A 12,801-nucleotide genomic window follows, 5' to 3' on the forward strand; every position below is an offset into this window, starting at 1 on the left:
CACCCACATCTTTTGTTTGAATAATCTTTTCATCTTGTTCTGTGCTGCGTCCATCTCCCACTGCAACAAAGAAACTGACCTACTAGATGACAAAGCTCAGATGTTCTCTTGTATCTAGTCAGTTCCTAAGCTTTGGTTTTCTGCTTGTACCTTGGGATATGATGCTATTTAAGATGGGAACGCCTGTGCACAGCCCTCATTGTTACTGGGTCACGGACAGAGTAATTGTTTTCCTGCCTCGTTGGTGGATAAAATCAAAAATCGCACTTTTATTTGCATCGTTTATCTCGAACTGAACCTGAAAAATCAACGGCAGAACTCTTTTTTAGTTTCAAGGTTTCGCATTTAGTCGTGTGTATTTTATATTCTAGAATATTATTTGGATGTTTGACATTTACAAATCAACACAGAACATCTTATTTTCAACAACACAACATGATGAACTCTTCACTATTTGCTGTTTGTATTTATACACAAACAAATTCACACATTCAATAAATATTCTGATTATTAATGATAAGCTCCATCTTTACTCCATCTCTCCATCATACAATCAAAGCATGCCATTGTTTTAAACTGGGCTTTCAGATTTTACATTGATTTCTTTTAAATTCGTCTCTGTGTTGTTGTTTTTTTAAATGTCCCTGTGCAGCACTTTGAATCTACCTCTGTGTATGAAATGAGCTTTATAAATAAAATCGTCTTAATATTAGCATCATTTGCTTTTTCTATAAAGATCGGATCCCAACCACGTGAAAGCCAATATTTCTCTATTGATTTCCCTTTAAAACTATATGACTCACACACGACCTGAGGACATAATCCAAGGGACACAAACACTTATTGTATATCTGTACCCTTTGTTCTCTCCGTTACAGTCGATGGTTCTACTCCACTACACACCCTTGTTTTTCAGATCTCACAGTAAGCCACGCAAAGTGTTTAACTCTGAAATCGAAGGTAGGAATAAATTATTCAGTGATTTACAAAGAGGCTAAATAAATCTAATACCATCTATCATGAACAAAACTATCTGCAATCTTTCTCTATTCATCTTTTGTTTATTAAATGTGAAAAGGATAATAGAGCAAAGATCATATTCCCAGAGCTCAGAGGTGTTGCCTTTAAATTGTTTTGTGGGATAAACCACAAAACCCTAAGAGGCTCGAGTCATGGATGAGGAATCCCGGGTCAGATGCTGATTCCTCTTCGTCCTCACCCCCTTTTCTTCGGTGAATTTCGGCACCCACAGCCTGAAGAGAGGCGACGATCTACTTTTAATGGTCACAAGGACATTTGTGGATAACTGTGACGTTGTACTTCTTTATTTTTGGATAGTCAAAGTTCCAGAATGAATATGTGGAAAGGTTTTCATTTTGAAAATATGATATTAAAACTACTGGATTGTAGATATTTGAAATGGGAGTAAGACATCTATTGCAGATATATATTATTGTGTAAATTCAGAATGTTGTTTTTGACTTGATAATAATATAATTAACACTCCACCGATCGTGAGTCAGTCCCAGCTGTTAACCATGATGTTCGTACTGCGTCAAATAACTAAACCAAACTTACCAGAAAAATTAAGACTTGACAAAAATCAACTTTGAGATTTTTTTTATTTCAAAGTTTTAGGTCACTAACATTATGACCTATGCTGCAGCCAGCCACCGGGGGGCGATTGAGACGCTTCGGCTTCACTTTTGCCAGCTGTTGTGTCGTCCATCTTTATGTAGACGACAAAAATAAAAAAACACAAAGTGGAACAAGACATCATACATGTCAGTGATCAAACCAAACAGCCAATCAAATGTTATTTTCATTATCTAAACAGACCAATCAAAAGAGTGGAGGCGTCCCCCCCACTGTCTCCGCCTCCGAGGACTCGAACACGTGAGGGGGGTCAAACCGTGTCTGTCACAGCCCAGTTCTCACAGGACTTGGTTTATTTGACACAGAGCAGGAAATCCCTCTTTTGTTTGTTGCTGCAGATCAGTAATTATATATAATTATTAAAATCTAGAATTTCACTAATGCTTTATTTTATGGATCAGTGTTCCAGTTAATTTCCTGGAAACGTTCCTCGTTAATTTCCTATAACTTCTGTTAGAACTCAGTTATAAAAGTTGCTCATAAACACATTTGATTGTTGATAGTTTGAACGACTCAAACAAAACGAGCGAGTGTTTAATAATTAGCACTCTTTCTATTTCACAGACCAGTGCTGCTGAAACCAGGATGTTGAGGAACGTTACCAGGATATTGGCTGTACAATGAAACCTGTAAAAACAGCTGTGACTTCAGAACAGATGTTGAAACCAAAGTTAATATTCAGTCTTTGTCATGAGTTTCATTTTAGTTAATGGAATTCTGTTGCCAAGTTACACTGCTGGAAAGTATGACGCATTTCCTGAGTTATAATTTACACTTGATTAGGTCTGAGGACATTTTTTCGACGGAGGAGCTGCAGGAGGTTTGATCAGGAGGTCAGAGCTGAGTCACCGGAGTGACGACAGCGACGCTGACACTGAGAAGTGTCGCCTCAGTCTGAGGACGAGCACCAGGATTATCTCAGGATCTACACGGCTCCTCTCCACTGAAACATTTTGTTACAGTCATGAATTAATCATTTTTTAAGTGGGCTGAGTTTTGTGTTTCCCAAATCGGTGATTAAAAACAATGCAGGTCCCTTGAAAACCTCATGTGCAATTGTATATAATCCCAGAGTCAGTAATAGAATCAAATACTGCTAATACATTTACGTGTATATGTATATTTATACTTATATCTAGGGTACACTTACTTGATTTCTACTTTCTACTTTTCATGGGCTTCACAAGGGTAGTGAAATTGGCATTTTTTTAAATACTATACAATATAAAGAAATCCAATTAATGTAATGTATATATAAATACATTATTAAATACAGTATAGAAATATATCATTATTAGTGTTGAGTTATATATTGATACGTGTCTGTAAACCACGGCTACAAATTCTGAGTTATACACGATTATAGTTTATTGTGTTTTTTATCATTCCAATCAAAGCCACAGTGAGTGAGAGCATTAAAACACACATGGTGGGTCTGGATTGAAGTTTTCTGCTTTGGCAGATGAATGTGAGAACCGGGGAGTTGGCAGCCGCGTGTAATGATGCCATCGCTCGGACTGAACCGTGGGTCATGTGGGGAAAAAAGGCTGTGGTCAGCACTCAGGGGATGAGAGCGGCTCAAGAGCCTGGCGGCAGCTATCAGTAGCCGGGAGGGCAAACGATAGGGCCGAGGTCAGGGGCTCATCGGAGGGTTGATGAGACCTCCTCCATTTTTAATGACACCCGGCCCCTGGAATAGATACTGGACGGCCCTGCCGGCCTGACCTGGTCTGACACGTACACCTCCGCTGTTTGTCATCAGTCAGATCCCTCATCAATCCTACTCGGGGAAATCCCTTGAGGAGAGAAAAGCTGCGGAGACCCTCACTCATCTTCAATCAGGAAAGATGACACGGGTCAAATATTGGGAGCAGGAGAGCAGCCGCATAAAAAAAAAAAACGTTCCAACATCTGCAGCAGGACCTGACATACAGGTTCGTGACCACACAATAAACGCAGTATATCCTTTTTATGTGACAGTGAATGGGCCGACAATAAACTGGGTGATGGGTGAACAATGGAGGGGGGTGAGGGAGCCTGAATAGGTCGTGGACGAGGTGAGACAAGGGGCTGTGCTGCAGAAGCTTCAATTATATATCTGTTCAGGACAAGGAGGTGACCATGGAAACGGAAATAAGAACTATAAGAAACCTGAGAATGCAGGTGTGATGCCTTCGCGTTAAGATAAGACAAGGAGCGCACGGGTGAAGCCTCTCACTGCGCGGAGTCTGCTGCTCCCTTTGTCTCACCATGGAGCTGCCATCTTTACTGCTTTGTATACTGTTGGAGTTCCTGGCTGTAAATTGTAAGTAAGCGTCTTTATCTTGAATCTGCAGGTTATTTATGAGAAGGGCTTTAAGTGAAGTTGAGCCTCTGGGTCACAGTGACTTTAACGTCCTGGAAAAACAACATGGGGTTCTCACAGGTTTGGGTTCATTCACCAAATGTGTATTTATTTACTGTGTCTACATCTGTTTTGAAACATCCACTTCTTGTAGCTGTGGTGCTTTTAGATCTGTCGTCCCTTGAGACGTTGTTTTGGCAAGAAAGTGTGACTCAGAGCCATTTTCATCTGGGCATGACTGAGTGACTTTGCTGGAAATCATAAATCACACAAGAAGAGAAACGTGGAGAAATATGGGAACAGATTCAGACGGGAAGGAAATGAAAAGATGATTATATTTTAAATACAGCATCACTTTGATGATATCGCTGCATCGTGATGCGGAGCTTTGTGCCGTAAATACACTTGATAGTTTTCCAGTGTCATTGTGGAAACTCCTCTCAGATGCACTTTGTTGCTCTGGACATCAAAGATGTATTTCCTCAGATAAAGAGTCTTTGAGATGAGAAGGTCAGTAAAAGTGTGCTTATTCATGAAAAGAACTTGAAACCTGCAGGAACAACAGATGAAGCCCGACTACAAGTAACGAACAACAAGTAATCGTGGCCAACACCCGCTTTTGTGCCCGGCAATTATGTCACAAAGGTAAAATGTGAACGGGAACCCTGGTAACCATCTTGAACGGGTCTGGGATCTGGGACTTGATCAACTGAAGTTTGATAAGCTTTTATGTTCCACCTGTAATTTAGATGTGAACTACATGTAACTGACTGAGAATAAAAATGTATAAGTGACAGAACATTATATCTTATTCTATACAGTCATATACATGACGCACAACAGGAGACTCCTTGTTAATGACTCAAGTCCAGGGTTTTACATAAGCACCTGTATGTGGGTGTTTATCTCTGTGTAGAGTTACCACTTAGCTCTTGACACGCAGCATCGGCCGCTAATTATAGCTTCGGATCAACATCCAGGACGAAGATGAGAAGGTGCAGTTTCATCCCTGGTGACATCTCTCGGGCTGAAGTTGCTCTGATGTTCACTTTATCACATTAAGTCCCAGACGTTTGCATCAATCTTTAGAAACGAGGTCGTGAATCCAACACAGTCTGTAAAATGTAAAGATTTTATTTGTTTAACTTTATTTAATAGGTTAAGTCTTTTTCTTATTTTTCACTTTTCAGTGTGAAGTTGTTTTATGTCGACTCTGACACTGAAGTTTGAACGTTGGAAAGCCTCAATTATCATTTTTCAAATTCTGAGAGATACTTCTGAACAGCAAGAGAACAAATTGACATGTGACGATCTGTTTAAACAAGTACTGTTACCTTCCTCAGGTTTTGTGATTTGAGCAAACAGGTGGTGAAGGAAAGTACGAATAAATAGACAAAAATGTACAAAAGTAAAAGTACCACAATTAACGTTCCTACCTGAGAAAACGTTAACAAGTTCCTGTTTTTGAATTTTCAATCAAAGTATTAAATGTAAAAGTACCTGCAGAGTGTCCAAATACTGTGACCGCTTAAAGATAACCAAAGATATTTCCCTGTCAGATCGGACATCTTGGTGTGCAAACAAACCTTCATTAATTTACACAAAATGTAAAAAAAGTTTCAACAACAACTATCAGCTGATGTTCATTGTTTGTTTCTGATGCCCTAAAATGACTGAAAGTAAATTAAGTAAATCTGACGATAATTCACAATGAACGTAAAAGAAGATTTGGCAAAAGGTGAGGTGAGGAGTATTCATCTGCAACATGCAACTCAACCACTAGGTGTCACTAAATTCTAAACACAGAACCTTTAAACCATAACTACACTGAAAACATCTCCCACTTTGTGAAACGAACGACAGACGTGTGAACGACGTGTCTGCGAAGGCCCCACCAGCTAAATGGTGACAGCCACTAATTAACACTAACACAACTGATTCAGCTTTTTTTAAATTAAATCTTTATTTGCACGAGGATTCATTGCTGCAGATAAATGACCCAATAAAAGCAGGAGTAAAAGGTTGGCACTCTGAGCAGTAACTTGGAATAATGAGGGGAAACGGTTTTAAAGTTCCCATTGAATTGTGGATTATAATAAATTATATAAATTGGAAATAATCAAATCAAATACAACTGGCTTCAATTTGAATGTTAGGGTTGAAACCACGATATGAAAAGCAGAATCTGTCAGTAGGTGTGATGGAGACTATACGTCTGTGTAAACATGACAAGATGTTCAGACTTATCACTGATCTTCTGAACCCCCTGTTGTTTCTTTTATTTCTTTATTATTCCCGCTGACGCTGCAAGTGCAGTAATAAAACCACAGCTGTGTTTGCTCCGTGTGGTTTTACACAAAAACCTCCTGGACTAACGTGTGTCTCTCCCTCTAAACCCAATCAGAGCTTATCTGTATCTCCATCCCCGTGTGTGTTTCAGGTCTAGACCCGGCAGAGGAGCGTATAGTGGGAGGATACGCACCAGTTCCACATTCAATCAAGTACATTGTGTCGATACAGACCACAGACCGTCAGCACATCTGCGGGGGCTCCTTGATAAACAAGTACTGGGTGGTCACCGCGGCGCACTGTAACATCGGGTGAGCTCATCTTGTCTTCTACCGAGTGTGAAACTTCACATAACCTGTGTGACAGAAACACACACTTGATGAAGTGGTAAAATAAACCTCAGGTCAGGGGAGGGGGAGGCCGTTCGTCTTTGTGTCCTGATTCAGCTTTTTGTAAGGAAGTTATTTGTGGCAATAAAAAAAGCCGTCTTGACACACAATGACCTCCGTGCGTGTAAATGTGGGAGCGTACAGGATTTCATTTGAAGATCCAGTAATTTCTTCGAGTCGTATCGGATAGTCAGTTCTGCATCACACGAAAGTGATACAAGAAAACTGGAGCTCTGCTGGCACAGGCGTACGTTTGGCCTGAAGGCTCACCGACAACACAACACCTTCATTTAGATCACTAACACTTGAGGAAGCAATAATCCTCGACAATGTTTGGTGTTCACTGCGGCGTCTTGGGTTACAACAGCAAATCAGCAAACCGATGACATGCTGCATTATCGCGTGTTGTCAAGTTCCCGAATGTCAGAGTTTCCCCGCTTCCCTGCCAGCTCGAAGAGGTAATGTGTATTTTCCATCCATCCATTTAGAAAACATGCAAACTCTTCCTGGAAAAGACTGAACCCAGAACCTTCTTGCCGCCACGCTGCCATTGTGGTGTTACTTAAATATTGTGTCTGAAGTCACCGTGGTCGTCATTCTTTCCCTGACCTTTATCAAATAACGTGAGAGCAATGAAAAAGTTTAAAAACGCTCCAGTCACTTCACTTGTTCACATCTTATGAGCCAAATATGTAAATGAACAACTTTATGTTCTCAGAGCAATCTGGTCGCAATTATGGTTCCTGCAAAAAAAATAAAAAACGTTGTAAAGGAAATACATTTGCAGGACATGAGGTTGCATAAGGAGAAAATGTTCTAGGAAGTGGAATCTTGGGATTTGGCCGCACAAGAATAAAACAACAGTATGTCATCCTGAAAAAAAATAGACCTAACGTGTGATACGATTACTTCAAAAGGCCACGAACTCCTTCTCTCTCACAATTCCTTCCTGTGTAACTTTGGTGGGACCCATTCATATTTCGGACATAGGCCTGTGAGTAAAGTTTAGAGGTGTTCTCGCTTTCTCATTCACCAAGTTGTCACCTGAAGACCTCGGAGTAACTGCAGAGAGCGAAGCTGTTACGTAACATGTACGGACAGATACTTGAATGTGCTTCTTATCTCTGCAGGGTGGACAAAATGATGGTAGTAGCAGGAGACTACTCTCTGAGCATCTATGAGGGCACAGAGCAGGAGATCCTGCCTCATCACCTGGTGCCCTACCCTGAGTACAACCCCATCACCAACAACAATGACATTATGCTTATTAAGGCACAGTATACCAACTACTTTTTATATTTTTTAATGTTTCTCCACATGACTTAATTAGATTTAGGTAACTGATCTCAATGTCCACCTTCTCTTCAGCTGAGGGCTCCGATCTACCTGAACAGCTACGTCTCCATCGCTCTGCTGCCCAGGCAGGATGCCTCCATGGCGGAGGGCCGAATGTGTCGAGTGTCAGGTTGGGGATACACCAGCTCCAGCGGAGGCCAGATCCCATCAACCCTCCGCACAGTCAAGCTCCCCATCGTCTCCACAGAGAAATGCAACAGCACTGGGTCCTTTAACGGCACCATCACAGAAAACATGCTCTGTGCTGGTTACAGCACTGGTGGAAAAGATGCCTGTAAGGTGAGAGAAGCTCGTTAACACTGGCTTTAATTATTGGATTATCCACAGTGGAGGTAAATGTCCTGGCAGAGAAGTGGTGATGGAACCGGACCTACACAGAGGCAGGTGAGTGTTATGATTGGAAGATGAGAAGCAGGTGACCAGGAGGAGGCCATGCCCAGCCAGCAGCACTCACTGTCAGGGAGGACACATACAAACCAACCACAGAACCAGGAAGTGAAACAGTCTGAGTTCCCAGATCCCCAACGATAACAATCTGTACCCAGCGGAATAAAATGGGTCTGTTTCAAACTGTAAAACAAAACCTTCCAGTGTCATTGCACCTCTGGGGGCTCGACCTCCACCGAGGCTAACGCTCAGTCTCACTACTTCACAGCAGCGTTTCAGATTAGTTATCTAGACTGTGGCGATCAGTGTATTTTTATTTGTCCTGCTACAGTTTCACAATGAACCCAAAACAAATGTTTATACTTTTCAGAATAACGTAAGAGATCTCTACCTTTGTGTTCTGTTTCTGCATAGCTGTGGGCGGTGCTACTTGCCAAATGCTTGCTTGTGCAATCATCCATAAAGTTTTTACCATACTTGTCACCCAGTGCAATAGTGTGGTTCACTGATGTGCTTTTAATAGATATTGGAAAACAACAAGGTACTAGATCTAATTGGTCTTTTCATGGGATTTGTCGACAGCAATATAAACAATAAATATAATCTGTCCTCTTCAGTAAAGCTCGACTCCTCTCTGCTGTTTCAGGGGGACTCTGGGGGTCCACTTGTGTGTGAAGGGCGGCTCTACGGCGTGGTGTCCTGGGGGAAAGGTTGTGCCGAGGCCCTGTTTCCTGGAGTCTACACTGCCGTGTCCAAGTACCGCAGGTGGATAGACAACACCATCTTCAGCTACTACGGCAGGTGTAACAACGATTAGGACGCAAGATAAAGACAAATCACTCAGCAGAGACTGGAGGTTCTGGATTTTGAATCATCCTGCTTTGAATTGATATGTGTCGTATGTTCTCTTCATCGTTTGTGCACGTTTGATTTTATGTTCATGCGTTGAAGGAATCGTTCAAACATTGTGGGAAACACAATAATTCACTTTTCGGGCTAAGAGATAAATGAGAAGGTTTGGCTCACTCGATCAGCTAGCAGAGGTTTAGTGTAGCTTAGCATAAATTCAAAAAACAGCTAATAAGATCTGCATGCTAGCAACTCTAGAATATGCCAATTCAATAACAACATGCAATTAGTTTTTTACTTTAAAACCCAAAGCGGCGACTTGACCAAAAATGACATCCAGATTGGGAGTATTTCGGCTTCACTTTTGTACAATTTACTTAAAAACATAGATTTATGACACAACAGGGTTACACTGGTGCTAAGCTAAGCTAACTCTCCATCTTCATGTTGGACGGGCAGAAAGTGGAAACAACTTTCTCGTCTTCTCTTCGGCCAGAAAGGTGAAAAAGCAAATTTCCCGGCATGTCAAATGATTCCTTTAGGTTCACAAGCTTGAATATTTATCGTTTCCTGTTTGTTAATCTGTTTAAAACGTTTCGAAAACAAAACATGATATAATCCACATACCACATTACCACAACATCCAGACAGAGGTGCCATATTGCTGCTTCAAGTGCTCACAATCAGAGCACTCACAAAGAACCAGGTCCAACTGGTGCTACCACTGCAAATCATATGAGTCCAGTCCAGTCTAGTCCAGTCCAGTCCAGTACAGAAACTCAGTGCAGCTTATAAGAATTATTAATATTAGACTGAAATGAGGAGAAAATAAACCAACATCTATTTTGATAAACTGCAACAAATTTAAAAAAAGACGGTTTTGGATTCTACAACATTAAGATTTGATGATTTTTATTTTCCTTTGTTATTTAAAACTTACCACAAAGGTTTTCAGCCAAAAAAAGGTTTTGAAAATAAAGTCTTAATATTATAAGAATAAAAAAGTTAAAATGAGGAATGTGAAGCGGGTTTTTTTTTTTAACAATAAGTTTCACAAATACAAATCACATCAGCTCCTCATCATCATAAGTCTCAGGACTTTGAAAAGATTGTGTAAGAAACTGAGTCTATTCTGAAATAAGAACCACTCAGACTTTAGTTTACATCTGCATGACATTCAAAGGGATTTCATGGTTTCTCAAGGAACAATGAAGGAAGTGAACATATTCTCTTCTTACTGCTTTTTCTCATTAAATTACAACTTTATTCTCTCAATACTACAACTTTCCTCTCAATTACGACTTTATCATTGTAATATTACAAATGTATTCACATAATATTACAACTTAATTCTTTAAAAAAAGTTTCTTTTTCATATGATACTACAACTTAATATCTTGCGTGGACAAAAATATATATATGTAAATGTAAATGCCTCCTTTGGCTGTAACTGTTTTCTAACCTTGAAAACGAAACTAATTAATTGTTGAATCAGCTGATGGGTAACTTCTCTTGTTTTTGTGGGTTTGCTTGTTTTTCTTTTTAAAGACTCTGATAGTGCACGCAGACATGAGTAATGCTCGATTGGATTGATTTATCTCTCAGACTCATTTAATCAATAAAAAAGCAATTAAAGCCTCAATCTGAACGTCAACGAACTCCGTTGCAATAACGAAGAAGCTGTTTGTCGCAGGTAGATGATTTCTGCCAATTTCCCGTGGTTTATTTATGGACTCTTATAAACCTGGCACTGTGCACCTCACCTTCAAGTGTGAGCGTCGAGTAAGTGCATGGAATTAGGCAACGACATGAACTGTGTGTTTTCTTGTTTTATACACTTTAATTAATAAATGACTCAATCGTGACTGACTTCTTTACTTGTAATGACGAAGCTCGGAGACTCGACGCTGCTCTCGGTTGTTATAACGACTGATTACACCGAATGTTCGGGTCTATTACTCACACGGTCTTCTTCAGGATGAGTCGTTTATTCAACTAGTCGGTAAAACAACTAACAAGTCCCTGCACTGATGAATTTTTAAAAACTACAGTGATCTCACTCCAGTGTAACTCCTGGTTTGCTTGTCACCAACTTTGCTAAAACAGCTGATGAATGATCCTAAAACTGGAATACCCTCATGAAATATGCAGGGCCCCAGTCCTCCCCGCGAGCAATCTGGCTCCGATGCGTGACTGGACTCCTCACGCAGCTGCCGTCTCAGCCAGCAGTGATTCCCATAAACGTCAACCGAGGCCCCGGCCTGGTGAAATCGGTACCGACCGCATCACACCTGAGAGGTGTAGGCGTATCACGGAGGGATGAATAGTTGATGGCCTACTTAGCGGCGTCTCCGGTTTCACTGCTCGGCCCTGTTTGTCTGTGATGACGGGTGTGTCACTGGCCCATGTGATTGATGGATTTCAGGGTCTTTTATGCCTCTGATTTTAAAGGCTGGGTTACATGAAGGCGGATTCTTTGTGTTCCGGCATGAGACCACCTCTCTGGGGAGAGTTGGAGTATATCGGCTGACACGGTTGATCCCAAGCTCTCTATAGGTGCTCGCCGGCTCACAAAGGTAAATATCCTCCTCTGGGTTTTTGTCTTTAATGTCGGAAGAGTTGTTTAAAAAGACTGTGATCCGTCCATGAATAGATTCTCTTGATGCACAGATTTATGATAATGGGTTCTTGCCTATAGGCCACCAGCTTCTATCATTTGACCGAATATATGTTATTCTCTCAAAGAATAGAGTTTATTTACACAGAGAGTGAAAAAAGACAGTATTCAGATCCTTTGTTTGAGTAGAAGTACCAATGTACCGGTGGAAAAAATACTTGATGATACTCTGGGGAGTTGTCATTTAATGAGGTGTTTTCGATATGTTGAGTTAGTGGGAATAAATCGAATAACTTGAGTGATTTGATTAAATAAATTGTGTTTATGTATAATTACATTTAATCAACACAAGAAAACACTTCATTAAATATTATTCTTTACATTGAACGTATGTAATAAGCGTCACAAGGTCGTAAACAGTTGAGAGGAGAATAAAAAACTAAGTTGACTAAACGTGTCTGTTGTAATGTGCCAGACAGGAGCAAAGCATTGGTTTGTTTTTTTCCCCTCCTCCTTCTTTTCTTCCTCCCTCCTCCTCCTGTTTTCTCTAACAAGCTGATCGGCCTCCACCTGAGTTGTCGAGCCGCCTCGGTTCATTGGTTCCCTCAGGTGGAGCTGGTCTATCGCAGCCCAGCGGCCCTGAATAACAGGGAGGCTCGTTCTCCATCGCTCTTGTTCTCGTCTGCATGAGCTGTTTCTGCACAAGGACACTTGTAAGGAATTAAAGAAGGGAAAGTGAGGGGAGGCAAGCCGGGAGAAAACACCAGTTTATTACCTCCACTGTCTGTCAGCAATAATTATCAATCATCTCCCAACTCGAGTTGCTGACGTCAGCACTTGCAAACCAATTAAGAACATTTTACAATCAGCTCTAAATCATAACTTTTAATGAGAACGTCAAATGTTCAACTCAC

The 12,801-nt window shown here is 40.8% G+C and overlaps 1 protein-coding gene across 1 annotated transcript; it reads left to right on the plus strand.

Moving 5' to 3' along the window:
• Positions 1-3,692: 3,692 nt before the first annotated feature.
• LOC109641923 (trypsin-3) lies at positions 3,693-11,135 on the plus strand. The gene is made up of 5 exons (XM_020106513.2): positions 3,693-3,961; positions 6,441-6,600; positions 7,809-7,950; positions 8,047-8,313; positions 9,068-11,135. Exons 1-5 carry the CDS (start codon positions 3,907-3,909, stop codon positions 9,236-9,238), a joined length of 795 nt encoding a protein of 264 aa, XP_019962072.1. The 5' UTR covers positions 3,693-3,906; the 3' UTR covers positions 9,239-11,135.
• The last annotated feature ends 1,666 nt before the right edge of the window (positions 11,136-12,801 follow it).

This window comes from Paralichthys olivaceus, chromosome 6, assembly GCF_024713975.1.
Source record: "Paralichthys olivaceus isolate ysfri-2021 chromosome 6, ASM2471397v2, whole genome shotgun sequence".
In the NCBI taxonomy this organism is placed as follows: domain Eukaryota; kingdom Metazoa; phylum Chordata; class Actinopteri; order Pleuronectiformes; family Paralichthyidae; genus Paralichthys; species Paralichthys olivaceus.